Here is a 17,590-nt window from a genome sequence, read left to right as displayed (position 1 = left end):
AATGAAAGCAAAAATTAAATCAAACACACCATCTATTAGAGCAAAAAATTATCTACCAAATGACATGAAATATTTTGCGAAAGCGTTTCATTTATCAATATATTTTTTTAACTTGAAAAAACGCTCACGAATTATTCCTCAACCCAATACATAAGATTCATTCACTCCTGATATATTGATTGTAGGAAAAATATATCATAAATATATTATGTAACTAAAAGTATGATTTTATGTCAGTCTTTATATTAGTCCTTTGTAAAAGTGTGCATGTGTAGAGGTTGCTTTGGTCACAAAAAGAATTGTAACTTTTTAACCCCAGGAAAACTACCAGCCAGTGACCAGGATGTCCTACGTCTTCTGCGAATGATTCAGCCTTTGTTACAGGAAGCAGTGCAAAAAAAGGTCATGCAGGGATTGTTTGAAGTATCCTACACAGTGTCTGGGCCATTAACATGGAGGCAGTTTCATAGGCTAGCAGGCAGAGGTTGTGTCGAGTGTATCCTAAGTAGCACGTTGTGTTTGTTTATTAACTGTATCGTGATGAAAACCATGTAATGGTCATTAGAAAACTGAGACAAACTGTTTATTTTTTGTTTCAACATAAAAAAATGTGTACATAATGTACTCTTTTAATGTTTTATGTTTAAATAACATGTTTAATTAGTTTTCAATTGCACAAAGAAGGCTAGTTTCAAACTAAAAAGAAAATTCATATAAATTTTTATGCCACATAGCTTGATGATTTAACTTGGAGTTTTTTAGTATAAAACTTGTTGGATTGATTGACTAAAGTTTATCTTTTATTTCTATATATCTACATAAAGAAATTGTAAGTAACATTCAGGTGTATTCATACAAGTAAGCTTACCACAGCACCAGTTTTGTTTAAGTAGTTGGTCAGCATTTTTTATATATAAGTATTTTTGCTAGAACTTAATACTCCTTCATGAAGTAATCAGTATATTTGAATCATTCTAGGTACAGAAGATCAATGTGAACCACAGCCTATACCTTCTCTTCTAGTTGGTTCTGATAAGGACTGCTTAGCTCTTTCTCCTTACACACTTAAATTTTGGGTGAGTGACCTGTGAACTTCTAATTTTTGTCTTTTATTGGGAATTAAAATTATAAAGAGGTGCACAAGAGCTTAGGTTTGTATTGTTTTGAAAAATCACTAATGTTCCTTTGATTGTGTTGTTCAGAAAGAGGTTTTAGTTCTTTGTTAATCCACCTCTCTTCAGGTTCACATAGGGAGCTCTGTTTAGTGAATATTACTTGTGGCATTTCAGATAACGGTATTTAATACTGTATTTTTACAAACACTAAGTATCTACTTCTGTATGTCCCCCCAACCCTTCCTGTAGATTCAGCAATGCAAGGTTGTTAGGATTCTTAACTCTCAACCTGAAGGATTGCAGGTTCAAACCCTGTTGCATCAAACATGCTCACTCTTTCAACTGTGGTGGTGTTATGATGGGACAGTTAATTCCACTAGTTTTTGATAAAAGAGTAACCCGAGAGTCGGCAGTGTGTTGTGTCTACTAGCTACCTACCCTTTAGTCTTTCACTGCTAAATTAGGGACAGCTAGTGCAGATAACCTTCATGTAGTTTGTGAGAAATTCAATAAACCAAACTAATCCATACAATTAGTTCTCTGAAGTGTACAATCTGTTATAAATATAATGTAACCAAGATTTCTAACTTAGCTAACATTTTGTATATAAAGTACTTATTATTTTCTCAGCAATATTTAGTAGTTTTTGTTGCTATAAGTTGAAAGTAATTGTTACACAAGTTTTTTTAAAATTTAATAAAGGCTTTCTTAAAGAGAAAAATCATGCTATGTAACAAAATTTTTATTTTTTCTTGGTTCAGGGAAGAAAGTGTTATTTCCCAATTGCTTATGCCTAAAGTAAATGGAAAAGACCTATTTTTCTCTTCAAACTTTGTCTTTGTGACCTGGGAGTGTGAAACAAAAACATGATGGGAGACTATATTTGAAGGCTGATATTTGAAAGTGATTTACATTACAGTCGCAAATCTCAAAAAAACTACTCACTTCTAAACATTTTCATATAACTTTAGTATAAATATGTGTAAATCTTGATTTATATATTATTTTATTCAGACCTTGTGCAAATGAAAATGTGCAAATTTGCCTGTTTTTACATAGAAACAGATTACATAGAAAATAGATTAATTTCTAAATTTTTATTATCCAGGTCAGAAGAGCAAAGTTTGAAGGGAATAATGACCATTTTCTTTACTTTTACAACATAAGCAATTAATAAATAACACTTACTACCCAGGAATAAAATTTGTTTTACATTGTTATGATGATCAGATAGCCAAATTTAAACCTAGATGTTCATAAATAGAAAACATTTAAGCTGAAATAATCAATATTTCATATATCATAGGACTTTTAAAGAACCAAGTAATGTGCCTTTTTATCCATTTTGTTAGTTATGGACATTCTATGCCTTAAAGACAAGAATTTGTAATTATCATATTTGAATTTCTCAGATGTTAGGACTACTGACATAGAAGCATTGCCCAGTTGTGACATTAGAAAAACAGTCTTTGTTTGTGCTCAACTTCAGTTTATAAAATAATGTGTGTAATTGACACATCAGACTTTGATATGATTTGATTAATGGAAATTTCTGTGGTCCTAGAGCAAGTCCATAGCAGTTTTCGCTCACAGGAAAAGAAATGAGTGATAAATATAAAGTTAGTATTAAAAGGAATGGTTAGTATTTACTTCATACAAACATTACTTCTGTGTGAAGTGGACACACCAATGTTCTGTTGAAATGTTTCTCTGAAAATAAGCCACAACATTATGTTTATAAGTTGTATTTTTTGTAAATTTATGATGACACATTACTAAGTGTTAAGTTAAATGATAAATTATGTTGTTTACTATCTATAACATGAAATAAACATTTTTAGAAGATTCTAAAATAAACATTTGATGTTACTCAGAAAAATTTAAATGCTTTCTATCATTACAAGACATTTTAAAGTAATTTGAAATATGCAGTTACAAAAAAAAAATTTTTGGTCATTTAGGATAAGTTACTTTTGGAACCGTACTCTCTGCCAAGAGATGTGGCATATGTTGTGGTAGCTCCCGAAAATGAGTTCATCTTAAGTCGTGTAAGGAATTTCTTCCGGGAATTAAGTAGTACTTACGAACTGTGTAAACTAGGACGTCATGGCCCCATCACCAAAGTTCTTAGAGATGGAATAATGCGAGTGGGGAAGTCAGCTGCTAAGAAACTTGCTGATGAACCTGTAGATGAGTGGTTTGACATGATTGGTGATGGTTACGTTGCCAGTAAACTGAAGTTATATGCCCAGGCTTGCCGTCATCATTTGGGTTAGTACCATTTTATTATTACTGTTCTCATTCTCATTAGATTTGGTAATTCGAAGTACTTGTAAATGAAATACACTTGTAGACTGAGTATCAGAACCATCCTGAAATTACAAATATTGAAATTGAGGGTAAATCACAACTGGGTGTTGCCTAATTAATGAGAAATCTAATGTAATTGCTGTGAGTAGACAATCTGTGGATTATAGTCTTACACTGACTTTGTCAGGATGATTTCAGGGACAAAGTTCCATTAATATGCTTTGATCGACCTGAGTTTTATATAAAGGTTTTTGGAGTTTGAATATTTCAGAATTAAAATGTTTCTTTTAAAAATAACATTATTTCACTGTATATTTTGTGTCTTGTGAAGATGTAGTGAAAGTTTAAAATTTAAAAAAGTTGGATTTTAGCTCTAGTAACTTGCTCAATTGTGTTGTTTGTGAAAGAAGTGCTAACTTTGGAACATAGAGTAATGTCTGGTGATAGAAAATAGATTGAAGTTGTCATCAAGTTATTAGTTAAGTCACTAATTTAGTTTTTCATGTTTAATTTAGAACTTGAAAAGCATGTATTGGTCTTATACCTATTTTGTGGTAATATTGCAGCTCCGTTCTTAGCCGCTCAATCACTAGACAGCAGTCTGCTTTTCAATCCAGTTCGTACTCAACCACCTAGCTGTAAACCATCAGTTCTTGGAGCTTCACCGTTACCACCGGGCACACCAGAAACTCAAGAAAAAGAGCAAGCATCAACCCCCAAACAACAAGAGAATGGTAATGATTAAACATTAGAAGAGGATCTGGGTGTTACCTAGTAGTTAGCATGTACAGACTGTGAATGTGGAGGTTGTGGCCCAGCCCATTGCTGCATAAACACTTTCTGTACTTTGGGGCTGTGTGTGTGAATTCAGTAAAAGTGACTGTAACATACCCTTTTAATGTTTATCTTATTTTCTTGCAAAACTACACAAGGGATTACCCTCCCAAAGCCATTCCTCATCTCAAACTAATAGAATAAAACTCCTAGGCTACTCTTGACTAACTGCTGGAGCTGACAGTCACTTTTACTGTATACTTTTTTTTCTTTCTTTAACTAGAATTTCATGTAATTATTATTATGTATTGTCTTGAGATGTAACAAATATTTTGAAGGATGTCACTTAAAGAAAAAAAGTTTTTCAAAATAAAGTACTCACTTTTGTTCAATAGATCCATCCTTTTCTGATGGGATTCAACTCTTTATAAACTTACCAATACGTAAAGCTGTTGTTACCTAATAATTATCTTGAATCACTTAAGTTTACACAATTACATACATTAAACATGTTTCAAATACCAAAGGAAACATGATTACATTTCAAGTTTATGTACATAACTTCGTTTCTCTGACATTGAATTATTTAAATCTCATTTGACAACAGACAGCCAACAGGACAGTTACACTGGTAGTTCGGGAACCTCTGGTGTTGGCTTACAAGATCCTTTAGAAAGAGATGAGGAACAACATCCTCCTGCACTCGTTGTCTACATAGTGGAACCTTTCACGTATGGTAGTGTAGACAGTGAACTGTATAGATTAGCCACCCTGGGTCTTTTTAGGTGTTATACCCACATGTTGAAGTTTGTCCCAGAACATATTCAAAACAACATCCTTCTTCAGGTAGGGATAAAAAAAACTGTGACATTGTGAAACTAATATGTTTTACAAACTATGTTTGTAGCAATGAAAAGGTTTAATTTATAGTAAGTGTTATTCAAAAATTAAGTTTTTTTCTGTGTTAATTAATGAAGAATAATTCCTTTTGAATAATATCTTTATTTAATTCTTAGTAACTATTTGCTTACCTGTATGTACGTATGGTTGTCTGTTACAGATGATTAGGTTAGACTCTGTTCTTGGTTTTGGCAAATCTGAAGTCAGGAGTATTCAGCAAGATGAACTGAAAGCCCTAGCCTTCTCGGTGTTTTCACAGTGTCCCCGTCTTGTTGTCCACCAGCCGGGTATCAAGTCCCTCACGGGATTTGGTCCTGCAGCCAGCAAGGAGTTGTTTCTTAAAACAAAAGATGTAAGTTTGCTGACAGTATAACAAAAAAAGATTAGTGTATTGTAAGTCCCTTCTGTGCTCATCGGATAACTTATTATTTACAAAGTAAAATTACTATATAGTCTTACAACACAGATTTCAGTTCTTAAAGTATGAACTTATTTCTGGTTAATATGATTGAAACATAGATTCCACATGAAATGCCATGTTTAAATGTTGGATTAAGTAATAACATTTATATTTGCTTGTAGTTTTTGTGTAATCAAAACTCATATACCATGTTTAAAGTAATAGATATATTTGAACGTAAGAGAAGTAATGAGCCCTAGATTTGGAGAATGTTTTATAATGATCCATTGAGATGGATCAACAAAGTTTCTTAAGGATGAAATTTGAGATAAGAGTGTTAAATTGGAATTCCATCAGATTCTGTCATCTTAAATTTAAAATTTTGTATATTAGATATGTAGGAACTAAACCAGAAGCAGTATCTTTAAAGTTAGATAACTGAAAATTTATTGTAATGTTTTTATAACTTAGAGCTAGTAACATTCTAAATGAGATATTAGATCACTAAAGCAAAAGTTTGTTACTGTAGTATGCGGATATGTTACTGTTATGTCACCATGTACTTATACAGACCTTTAAGAAGTAGGGATATTTTTCTGTTGTACTTTTTTAATAGCTTTGTAAATTTAAAAGATTTATTATAAAACTATGTGTTTAGATTTATGATGAAAGTCAGTTGTTAACACAGTTTACATTTCTGTATTTGCCAAACTCTGAAATTGTTTGCTGTTGTTGTCTAGGAGAGAAACTCTGGACTTTACAGACTGCACAGTCCACCTTTCATACTGGCACCTTTGAAAGACAAGCAGACAGAGCTTGGTGAAATGTTTGGTGATCGCCAGGAGAAGTCCAATATCCTGTACTGCACTTACTGTCTAGTGGAAGACCAAAGATGGCTGGTAGCGTCCTGTACTAATGGCAAAGGAGAGGTTCTTGAGACATGCAGTATTAACGTTGAAATACCCAACAGGTAAGGAATTTCTGTTGTTCACTGACATTATCATTTTGTTGCTTTTGCAATGGTCTACATATCCATCAGTCCAAAGTGTTATGCATTTAGAAAGATGATTATAAAATTGTAATACTCATGAATCATGATTTTTATTAAAGATATATATGTATGATATAGGTATTTAAAATGCAAAACAAAAATAGCATTTCGGTCTACTGAGGACGTTCAAACGTTGTTACTTGTTTTGTGTTTTAATACCTATATCTTTACTACCTGAATATATTTACCAAAGCAGGGTTCTTCATTATCACCAGGGATTCTTATTGCAGTTTGTTTAATGTTTTTTTTTGTTATTCTTTATGTGAACAGAACAAGAAGAAAGAAGGCAGCTTCACGATGGATGGGACTTTACAAACTCTTAAATTTTCTACTTGGTGTGATGTCTTCTACTGTACAACCCTGGCGGCTGGTGGTTGGAAGATTAGGCCGTCTCGGACATGGTGAGCTGAAGGATTGGGCATCTCTTCTCAGCCGCCGGTCTTTGTTGCAGTATAGCCGGCACTTGTGGGAACTGTGTCGTCAGTGTGCTGTTCTAGGACCTGCTGACACTCCATGTATCCTCTCAGCATGTCTAGTCTCTTTAGAACCAGATTCGGCACTTCGCATTATGCCTGGAGAGTTTACCCCTGATGACCACTTCAGTAGTAGTTGCCATTCATGTGATCTTAGTACACCAGAGGATGCCAGATGTACCCACATTTTGGTTTTCCCTACCTCAGCCACAGCCCAAGTGAGTATGGTTTAGCCATGGTGTGTTGATGTTATTAATTGTTTTCCTATTTGAAAAACAGACAATTTTATTAAAAAATACACGGGAAAATTAGGCTTAGTAAAATAGTTATTATAAGATTTGGCTGAAGTTTTTTTTTTATGATGCTTGTAAGTCTCATAGAGGGCAACTGTCAAGATGTGTAACATATCTGTGTGGAAAAAAAAGAAATCAACTTATGTGAACATTTGATAAGTCCTGTTTATATATGCATTTTTTAAAATTAATTATATAATTCATTCCTATAAGTTTTAGAACACTTCATAGTGAAAGTGAATCGCTATCATTAATTTGATAGAAATTAATTTTTGTGTGATGTGTTATCAATTTCTTAGGTTTTTAATGGTTGTGTGTAATATTTCTGTATGTAGTCAACACAAGCAGCATTTCATCAGGAGCACATTGAGCCACTAGGAACTTCTTTTGGTGATGATGACATCTTCCAAGCACTAAATGATGATGATATAAATGTGGGTCCAGATATTAGTGACCTCTTCAGGTGGACAGAGAGTCCAACACAAAGTCCAGTTGGTTCTCCTCGTCGAGATTCTGCTTCTCAACTCGGCAGTCCTGGGGGTGTGGGTGGAAGTCATTCTCTATTCCCCCACAGTGGACCTACACGGGTATGTGGTCATGATGCTTGTTCTGGTTCTCTGATGCTTTGATGGTAAACCTGAATAGAGTTTATACCATTTTCAAATTTATAATTATCATAAACATTTATTTTAAGATTTCATGATGACGAGAAACCCACTTGAAGTAGAAATGCATTCTAAAGATGGCTGGTACAGGTATTAAAACTTTAATTAAAATAAATACAGAACAATGTTTTGACCTTTTTAGAAACACCTTCAGGTTAATATTTCAAGATTTGTTGATGCTCTCTCACTAATTTCTGATGTCTGTAATTTTGGATCACTGCTGCTAATAAAAACCAATTTGATCATTTTAAAATGAAATCATGATAAAAATAAATGGTCTTGTAACAAGGTCAAAAACAAAATTTGAAGACCAGAACCCTGGCCTTTTGAACATCAGCTGATTTAAGTCACTAAGAAAGGTGATGTTTGAGCTTTAATACTGGTTTTACTTTTGCAATACAGAAACGAATTTATTTGTAGAAGAATTGAAATACATTTAGAAGTAACTTTTCTACTGAACTTAGAACTTGGCGTTTCAGATGCATTGTATATTGCACTTTACTAGCATAACTAGTTAGGTAAGAAAAAAACAGACATTGAAAACTCTGATACATTTAGTCTTTGTATTACACAGCTGTGTTACAGATGTTTTTCTTTCATTGCAAATACGTTCTGAATAACGATGAGTATGTCACTGTTATATCCAGTGAGTCCTTTTGTACAATACCACAGCTCTTTGGGCCAGCTGGGATGCAAGAGACATAATGGTGGTTGTTATGTTATTGGTAATAGTAAATTGTTTATTGGTAACTGTTTCTGCTTAATGAATACCACGGTAATATTCATTTTTGTCTTAAACATTTTTTCAGGGTTCAGGTAGCTTGGGAACTGATGCACCAGAGGAACCGTTACAGCTCCTTCAACAGCCACTAGCCTTGGGCTATTACGTTTCCACTGCTCAGACTGGACCTTTGCCAAACTGGTTCTGGTCACCGTGTCCTCATCTCAAGGATTCCTGCCCTGTCTTCCTTAAGGTAGATAAAATAGGTCTTTTTCCTTTTTTTTAAACAATCCCTATATATTATTTTTCTAATGAACAGTAAATAAAATGAAATGCTTGGATCAGTTAGTGTAATGTTATAATAATCAATTTATCAGTTACTCTCACATGAGATTAACTTTCTCATTGTTTTAGGATTTTTTTATAAGACATTTTCTAAGTTTGTTTAATTTGTTAGACATTTTTAGGATTAAGTTACCTTTTTAGTTTAAATCTATTACTCTTGAAAGTTATATCCATGTAACACAAAACCTTAGGTATTGTTACAAGAGTACTATATTAAAACTACAGAACATAACTGTATCAGGTTTTATTAGATGCTGCCTTTGTACATGCTCTTTCAGAAATAATTTCAGTAATAAAGTAGTGGGTGTTGATTGTCTTCTCGGATTATAGGATTGTAATGGAAAACTGGAATATTTTTTACAAAATCATGTAAATTTTCATAAGCAATCATTGTCGTTAAAGAAAACTGTATGACATTGTTGCTGTTGAGAATTGGGGTATTTGACTTTTAGTGTGTTATTACTAAATAAATTAATTTATTGTTAAATAAAATCTTGGTTTTGCTCAGGTTTTATGTAATAGAACTTGCAAAGAAAATTTTCAGTGTTTCATGGATACTATATAACTTGGTGATAACAATTTGAGAAGAATGTTACCAGATGATGTTTGTGCACATATTAAAATATTGGTTTTATAAGAAATATCAAACACAAAAAAAACAAAACATTTTTAAATTACCAAATTTTTGTTGGGAATTTTTTCATAACACCGTCATCAACATGAAAAAACGTAACAACAGAATACTAGATTTATAAAGAAACACGTACAAGCAAGAAGGCGTTTATACAGACAGAAGTTTAGAAAGAATGCATTAAAACAATTAATACATTAATATCTTACTGTATAACACAGGTTTTTACCTGGTGGCATTGAATCTTGAAAGTAGTTCATCTTAACATGTTGTGTCCTTGTAAGTTTTGGTTTTCTTATTAATTACTGTTTCTTTCTAACAGTCAGCTCTTTTAATCCACTCTCCATCAGTACAGCAGAGTTCAGAGGACTTGCTACACTCTAATCCTCATATTCGAAACTGTCATCCGCTTGACTCGAATCTTACCACGGATGTTCTCAGGTATGGCATAGTTTACTCCAGTAGGTCTGTTTTTTGTTTTAGTGTTAAATGTTACTTTATTATAAATTATTCTAATATGAAAATGGACGATGACTGTAAGATTATTAAGGTTATGAATTAACAAATATGCTTAAAGAGTGACATTTTATTTTATTTTAAAGGGCCAGACAGCTCTTAAGTGTCGTGTTTTTGTGGACCAAACATGTTGACCACACTATTCTGGTAATCCTTGTCAGGCTTGTGTTTACAGAAAATCTGTAGTTGTAGACATTCCCAGTACAGGGGAGAATGTGTTGGAAGGTGGTAATTAATGTGAAGATATACTGAGAAATATATATTATTACTTGAAAGCATTTCATATAAATATCTCATTGCATCACAATAAAACTAATAATTGTTGAAAAATAATAATTAACTAGTTTTAACTTGTGGTTTCACTTAACTTACCAATCTGTAGGTAACACTTTGGCTAAGGGTGAGGTGTTGTATGCCATGTAAATGGATGTGTTAATGTGTAACCAGTCTTTTGTCCTGTTCTAAACTTTCAGGTATGTCCTTGAGGGCTACAATGCCTTGTCATGGTTGTCTTTGGACCCAGTCACTCATGATCGTCGTTCTTGCCTGCCAGTCCACATCCAAGTCCTGATGCAACTTTATCATGTGATGGAAGCTATTGTGTGAAGAACTATTTACTACTTTTGGGTCTTCTTCGTGTCTCCTTCAGTCCAATTAGTTGATGGCTGAGAACAGGCAATGAGAACAAAAACCACATATCAGGGAAGTCCTCCAGTCATACACTGCCACTGTAGGTCCACGATCAGGTCACAGATGAGGTCACAGTACGTACCAGCCTATGGGTAGAACAGTCTTCGTCCAGTATGAGTTAATGATTGGTGGCATAATGGAATGTTAAGACCAAAAGAGAAGGTCCATGTTAATTGTAATGTAGAAACGGTTGTTTTATTGTTTTTTTGAAGCGTATCTTGCCACGTTAAATAAACCGAACATGTATGGGAAGGAAGGTTTCCCAGTAAAAGAATGTGGTATTATTTATTTTGTATATATCAGCACCCATCACCCAAATTCTATTGGGATCCACAGAAATATATTTACTTAAGATATTGTCAAAAGAAGATATCTGATCGATGATTAGAAAATAATTTAATATCTATTGAATCGGCCAGAGTTGTGAAGAGTTTACACATCTCCACCATTTGTACAGTTTATGTATAGGAATATTGGTTATATGAGTCTTGCTAAACAATCATGTTATTGTTACAAACTGTATGTGTATGTATGTACTACAAAAGGTAATTGTGATGTACAATTTTCATACAGGCATTTATTAAAAGAAAAAAAAAGATACTGGTTCAATAGCATTTTCAGTTATTTGATCAATATATTGATTAATTTTGAGAAGTCAGAAAAAAATTATTTTAAAAATCACTGCCTCTTATTTCATGTCATTTTTTTTGTTTTACAGTAATTTGTTTCTGCATAGGAAACATCTCCCATTTTCTATGGTATTGATTTTTTTAAAATTTGTAAATAACTCATGAAATAGCCACCGAGGTTTAGTAACAAAGTATATGTAATTTTGCTAATTTGTCCAAGCCTTGCCAAGCAACTCTGCAGTACCTAAAGTTGACTGAGGCTTGGTGTGGGAACTTTTTATTTATTTTGGTAGCTGTTTCTAGCCTACCATGCTCAAAAATAAACATCTATATCTGACACTGATTGTTGTTTGACTTCAGTTATTTCAAGAAACATGCACTCTTATTAATATCCAAATCTACATCTTCCAATTTCTCAGGAAGAAATAGGTATGTGTTAATGTAGTTTATATTTATTTGACTTTTCAAAAATGGGTTACGAACTCGAGATAAAATAAATTATTTAATTTTAATTTGTTTTTAGTAATATTTTGAAAGTTTGATTTGTGCGCTCGCACAAACATACACTTTTGAAAAAGATAAAAGGAGATTGAACTTTTAAAGTGTTAACTTAATATACAGAGTGGTCCCAAATTATTTTTTATTTTAAAATTGAATAAAATAAATAGAACCATGCAGTTTTCAGTATCTTGTATCTTAACCGAAACAGCTTTAATTGACGTGTGTGTAGACTTCTACGTGTAGACCATTAGTGGCTCTCAGCACGACTAACCGATATTCGATATCAGTCCTGTTTGTTGTGTTGGAACGCGTCTACAGGTAGAATGATATTCGGTATCCTGGTTCCGTGATGATTGTTGTAAGCATGCATACACGGTACTCCTAACATAACCCCTGAGAACTGCAGTGGAGTGACGTCTGGTGACATGAAGGCCACCTAATGGGGTTCGACCCAACCAATTCCTCATATTGAACCTTATCTTGCACGATAGCCATTTTAAGGGCTAACACTACACTACTCACTGGAGTGGAAAAGCAATAAATGGATAAAAATTGTTTGTGTTTCGCTATAAAATGTTAAATTTTATTGATATGTTTTTAGTTATTTAATTATTTATGTTAAAACTAGAAAAGATACTTGTGGACCAATGTGTGTATTTTTTTTAACAACGTAAACACTTGTGTATCATGTGTTTAATAATATAAATTTTCACCAGAGATAAGTTTGAAAATATAACTTGAAACTTAAGAGAAGCCTAATGCGTTCATTTGATCTGCCGTACCCTCTGGCACAAAGAATCTGTAATATGTTTATTAAACAATTTGTTCGCTGAATAATATAGAATAATAAATTAGGTGCAGTGCCGTAATATTATTCACACACTTAAATAAATATAGGTTACTATATATTGAATTAAAAAATTTATAAACATCCCATAAATGTTATATGTATGTTACCATTATAAGAAAATTTATTTTTGTTTGTTCTGCATACGCAGGCTTTGCTTATGAACCTTAAATAGGTGAAACTGCAGTCTACAGCAGGGGGAGCAGTGAACCAAATAAACTGGAACAGTGCGTCACAGATTGCATTTTCGACATTTTTTTTATGGGAAAAAATATGTAATATAATTGGATTTATCCTTTGATGTATAAGATCAAATGTGCCGTACCCCCTCTGTTGGTCACAAAGGAATTGAAAAGATGTAATACATAGGTGGACATAGCACAAATGACCTATTGTGTAGTTTGTTGTAAATTTCGCGCAAAGCTACATGAGGTGTATTTGCGCTAGCCGTACTTGAGTTTGCAGTGAAGAAGGCGGCTAATCATCACTACCCACCGCCAACTTTTGAGTTACTCTTTTAGCAGCGAGTAATGGGATTGACCATCACATTATAACGTCTCCACGGCTGAAAGGGTGAGCATGTTTGGTGTGACGAGGATTCGAACCCGCGACCCTCAGATTACGAGTCGAGCACCTTAACCACTTGGCAATGCCGCGCCTAGATTTGTGTTTAGTAACAATTTCCATGTAAAGCTATTCACTTTAAAAGATGAAATAATGTTTGTAAAAATAAAATTAACTGCAAATGAGTTTTGTAAGAAGTGTTAGGTCAAGTAGTTTCTAGTAACTTTAAAATATACTTCTCCTATAAGAAATTGGGTAAGAGGTCAATATTAATATTTGATAATCCACGACCCCTTTGCTAACTATTTGTCTGTGTTTAATTTATGTTTATTGTTTCAGTAAACAAAGACTTTAACTTTCGAAATAAGGATGTTAACATAAGGAATTCATACCAATTATTTTACAATGACTAAAAGAACGTACCAAGTGATAGTTTTTGATTTCTGTTATACTTTGAAACCATCTAGACAAATCCTCGCCGTGAAAATGATTCCGGATATACGGATGTGATAAAGACATTTGCGATTCTAAATTGTTGTTTGCCGATCGCACTTCGAATAGAACTTCATCACTAGTTATCTCAGGTTGAATAATTGGAGGAAACACGTCTTAAAACAATATATAACATTTCTAAGCAGTTTTAAAATCTTCAACACATTCTTTCGCGTGTAAATAACATTTAAGATCATCAGAACATATTAGTATTCTGAAACAGAGTGAATATATATTATATTTATAATCAATTATTATTTTTCAGTACAATAATACAGTGATTCACTTTATTATTAAAACCTTTATATCAAGATCATGTGCTACCAAAACCACGTTTTTCAGGCGATATACGAACTTTCATCCCCTGTGGAACTCACGAACATTGCTATAAAAGTACTAATTGTGCTACTGGATATTGCTTAAACATTCGTATAATATTTCATAACATTCGAATTCAGCAAACAGATTTTTACAGAACATGTACAAATTTCACGATAATAAAACTATCCGGGGTTGATGTTATGTGAGAACTGTGAAACTATGTGACTGTAAACAGTCACTTCTTATAAAAGCCAACAAAAACATTTAATAGTTAAAATGATGAAATAGTAAAGCATGACGTTAACGTACATCCCTTAGCGGCATAACTGGTTAGCGCACGGTACTTCTAAGCCAGTGTCAATGAGAAATGCAGCGGTTGTGAGTTCGTAGAACGTCGTATAATTATGAAAGGGGAAGGTAAAGAAATATTGTCGTATGAATTATATTTTAACAGTACACTAAATCACGTCAGTGAATTAAAAACAAAAACTCTAAGTGGGATTAAAGTAAGATAAGCAATTTTAGAAACATGATTGTGTGTATACCACAGGTGTACCTTATCGTTCCTGTATGTTTTGAAAAAATAACAAACGACTAGATCTGAAAATTAGATGAGTTACGGTTATATTTTCAACCACTGCTGATATCGAAACTCTATTTTTAGCGTTATAACTCCTAAAGCATAAAGTTGAGCCACCTGGAGCCATTATGATAAAGAAGGTAAGAAAAACAATTATGATCGATATTATCTAAAAGGCTTGCAGATGGTGTCTAATATCTTCAACACATATTATGGCTTGTATGCAGTGTTTAACATATTCAACTCTTACTTTGGCTTGTTAATACCTTTTAAAACATTCAGAACATATTAGTATTTTAAAGCAAAGTAAATAATATATTTAAGGTTGGTGTTACAGTATTTGTACAGTATTTGTTTTTGGAGACCATCCATCAATGTCGTTCACAGTTTGTAACGTTGGAGGAAGAAATTAGAAAAAGATGGGCAAATATTTACACGTAGAGAATATACGAAAAATAAAGCATTGTTTCTAATTACACATAAACTAATAAATAAATTTGTACCATAATAATTATAATAAGTTATGATATTAGAACTGTGAAGCAAAGTGAAAAAAATATTTGGTAGTTACAACGATATTTAGGATTTGGGTTCATCATTATAATTTTAAATTTGAGACGTTTGGGGAATTAAAGAATATATAACAGCTGAAGAAATGAAGAGAACAGTGACAATGCGTCTCTATGTTTGATAAATTTTAATTCGCTTTAGTACTTTCTGAGTACTGCTTTCATTTGATGAATAAAAATGAAAATTCAGTAAACAAAGTCTTCTTGATTATATGAGCTTATATCAAATGGAGAAGAGCTCTTTAACTAAACCTGGGCAGTTAGTGGTATTTGTAAACTGGCTATATATGACTAATTCGTTACTATAGTGTTCCTCAAACAATGATATATACAAACAAAAAGAAAAACGTTCGCGGCGAATAACACCAGACAGTTGCTTTCCATAAAGTTAGCAATTCAAAATTAGTCACAATCTTAGTAGCTCTTCCATAAAAAGGACGGGGCAAGCAAGTTACGAATCAGCAAATATTAATAAAGCAAAAATTTGGCACAGATAGTTCATTACGTAGACATGGGCTTAACAACAAACAAACAATCTTACTATTTTGATTATTTTGTTGGTTGTGCGCGCTATCTGCTCTAGCCGCCTCTAATTTGCGCGAAATTAAAAAAAAACGCACAAAAATATTTGGTTGTAATAATCATAAACAGTTACTTCGATTAAGTTGATTACTTTCGTGACAATCACTTTAATCATAATTTCCATTAATCTGTTATTGGAATAATCTAAAGCACTAACTTTGAAATAATCGATTAATTTATGCGACACTAATTGATGTAAGCGTTAAATTTAGGTATTCGATAAAACACTGCGTTACTAATTTCTAATAAAAAAGTTACAAAAGTTCAGGTGTCAGAAAACTAAGCTTCAAAAAATTATTTAGTTCTTAGCCAATTATCCTGAAATTAAAGATTGTAAATAAATGCTAGATATTTCTTTGTGTATCTTTAGGCTTAACAAAAAAAAAAAACAAAAAACAAACCTTTTATTCCTTGTATTTCTGGTTATTTAAAAATTTGAACCCTATTTTCTAAAAAATTTACAATGCAAATTATCTACGCGGCTCTAAAATTCCATTTGTGATATAAGTGTGTGAACATCTAAGATTTTATTGTAAACTTAAGAATAATTCATTCCTACTCTCGAGTAAAGAATGAAATGTGTAGGCCTAACAACACACATATCGGAGAGTTTAATGTCAATTCAAGTTAAGAATAATTCCTTCCTTGCTTGAAGTAGACAATGAACTTTGTAGGCTTAACCTAACAATACATATATCGGAGAGTTTAATGTCAATTCAAGAACATGCAAAAATTTCAAGACAATAAAGCCATTTCGGGCCTGTGTTATCTGAAAAATAAAATTAAACGATTGTAAACGGTGGTCGAGGTTAGAATACCAGTGAAAGTTCCATTCATCGTTTCGAGTGGACTGTATCAACTAGTTTTATATTTAACACTGCTGATGCCAGTGATTTAACCCATACTTCATATGTAGAAGAACAATCTTTGAAATATTTTAAGGACTTAGCTTTATTTAATACTTTATATCCTGGAACAATTTTATAATTGTTACTGAGAATAAGAAAAAATGTTTTGTGAATCAATGTTACAGATATTAATAGCCAATAAGAAAAAAGAAAAAAAAGAAAAGAAAAATGGGAATGGGCTTAGTTATTATAATAATCTATTCTTAAGAATAAAGTTTCTATTTTCAGTGGAGCAATTGGTTAGCGCATTGTATTTCGGAAGCAGTCTGGGTGAGGCAGCCCCGGGTTGTGAGTTGAAGTCTCACCTCTTGTTGTTAGTGTGTTTATTAGTGCATAAAGAGCAGACAGTTAAAGTACAAAACCAGATTTTCCATAGTTCAGCTACTCAGATTTCGAAAATAATACTAATTTTTTATATCACGTAAGGATTTTTTTTGTTTACAAATCTAGAATTAAAAACTTTTACTCAAATAATTATTTCATTTAGTACAATGAACATTTTTATTATTATGTTTGTTATATTTGAGTTGTAGGACAATCAATAAAACTCCTAAGTCGCGATTGGTCTAGAGAAATCTATAGCCAGTGGCAGTCAACATTTTGTGTATCTGGCTCAGCATGGCCAGGTGGTTAAGGCACTCGACCCGTAATCAGAGGGCCGGGGTTCGAATCTCTCTCACACCAAACATGCTCACCCTTTCAGCCGTGGGGAC

The 17,590-nt window shown here is 32.8% G+C and overlaps 1 protein-coding gene and 1 long non-coding RNA gene across 4 annotated transcripts in view; both read left to right on the top strand.

Moving 5' to 3' along the window:
* Window positions 1-11,856, top strand: part of LOC143244194 (mediator of RNA polymerase II transcription subunit 13-like) — a 55,334-nt gene extending 43,478 nt beyond the window's left edge. For all 3 annotated transcript variants that reach the window (XM_076488428.1, XM_076488427.1, XM_076488429.1), the window contains exons 16-27: window positions 320-484; window positions 979-1,076; window positions 3,077-3,386; window positions 3,992-4,159; window positions 4,807-5,045; window positions 5,260-5,451; window positions 6,240-6,469; window positions 6,821-7,241; window positions 7,652-7,903; window positions 8,791-8,955; window positions 10,001-10,119; window positions 10,668-11,856. In XM_076488428.1, coding sequence (XP_076344543.1) covers window positions 320-484; window positions 979-1,076; window positions 3,077-3,386; window positions 3,992-4,159; window positions 4,807-5,045; window positions 5,260-5,451; window positions 6,240-6,469; window positions 6,821-7,241; window positions 7,652-7,903; window positions 8,791-8,955; window positions 10,001-10,119; window positions 10,668-10,800 — 2,492 coding nt within the window. In that variant the 3' untranslated portion in view covers window positions 10,801-11,856. The remainder of the gene's footprint in view (window positions 1-319; window positions 485-978; window positions 1,077-3,076; window positions 3,387-3,991; window positions 4,160-4,806; window positions 5,046-5,259; window positions 5,452-6,239; window positions 6,470-6,820; window positions 7,242-7,651; window positions 7,904-8,790; window positions 8,956-10,000; window positions 10,120-10,667) is intronic.
* Window positions 11,857-14,549: 2,693 nt separating this feature from the next.
* The window catches only part of LOC143244193 (uncharacterized), a 64,747-nt gene continuing 61,706 nt past the window's right edge, over window positions 14,550-17,590 (top strand). Inside the window, exon 1 of the long non-coding RNA XR_013024943.1 lies at window positions 14,550-14,958. This is a non-coding gene — a long non-coding RNA (uncharacterized LOC143244193). The remainder of the gene's footprint in view (window positions 14,959-17,590) is intronic.

Source organism: Tachypleus tridentatus, chromosome 2 (assembly GCF_004210375.1).
Source record: "Tachypleus tridentatus isolate NWPU-2018 chromosome 2, ASM421037v1, whole genome shotgun sequence".
NCBI lineage: Eukaryota > Metazoa > Arthropoda > Merostomata > Xiphosura > Limulidae > Tachypleus > Tachypleus tridentatus.
The sequence above is the reverse complement of the archived record's forward strand: the minus strand, read 5'-3'. Positions and strand labels throughout refer to the sequence as shown.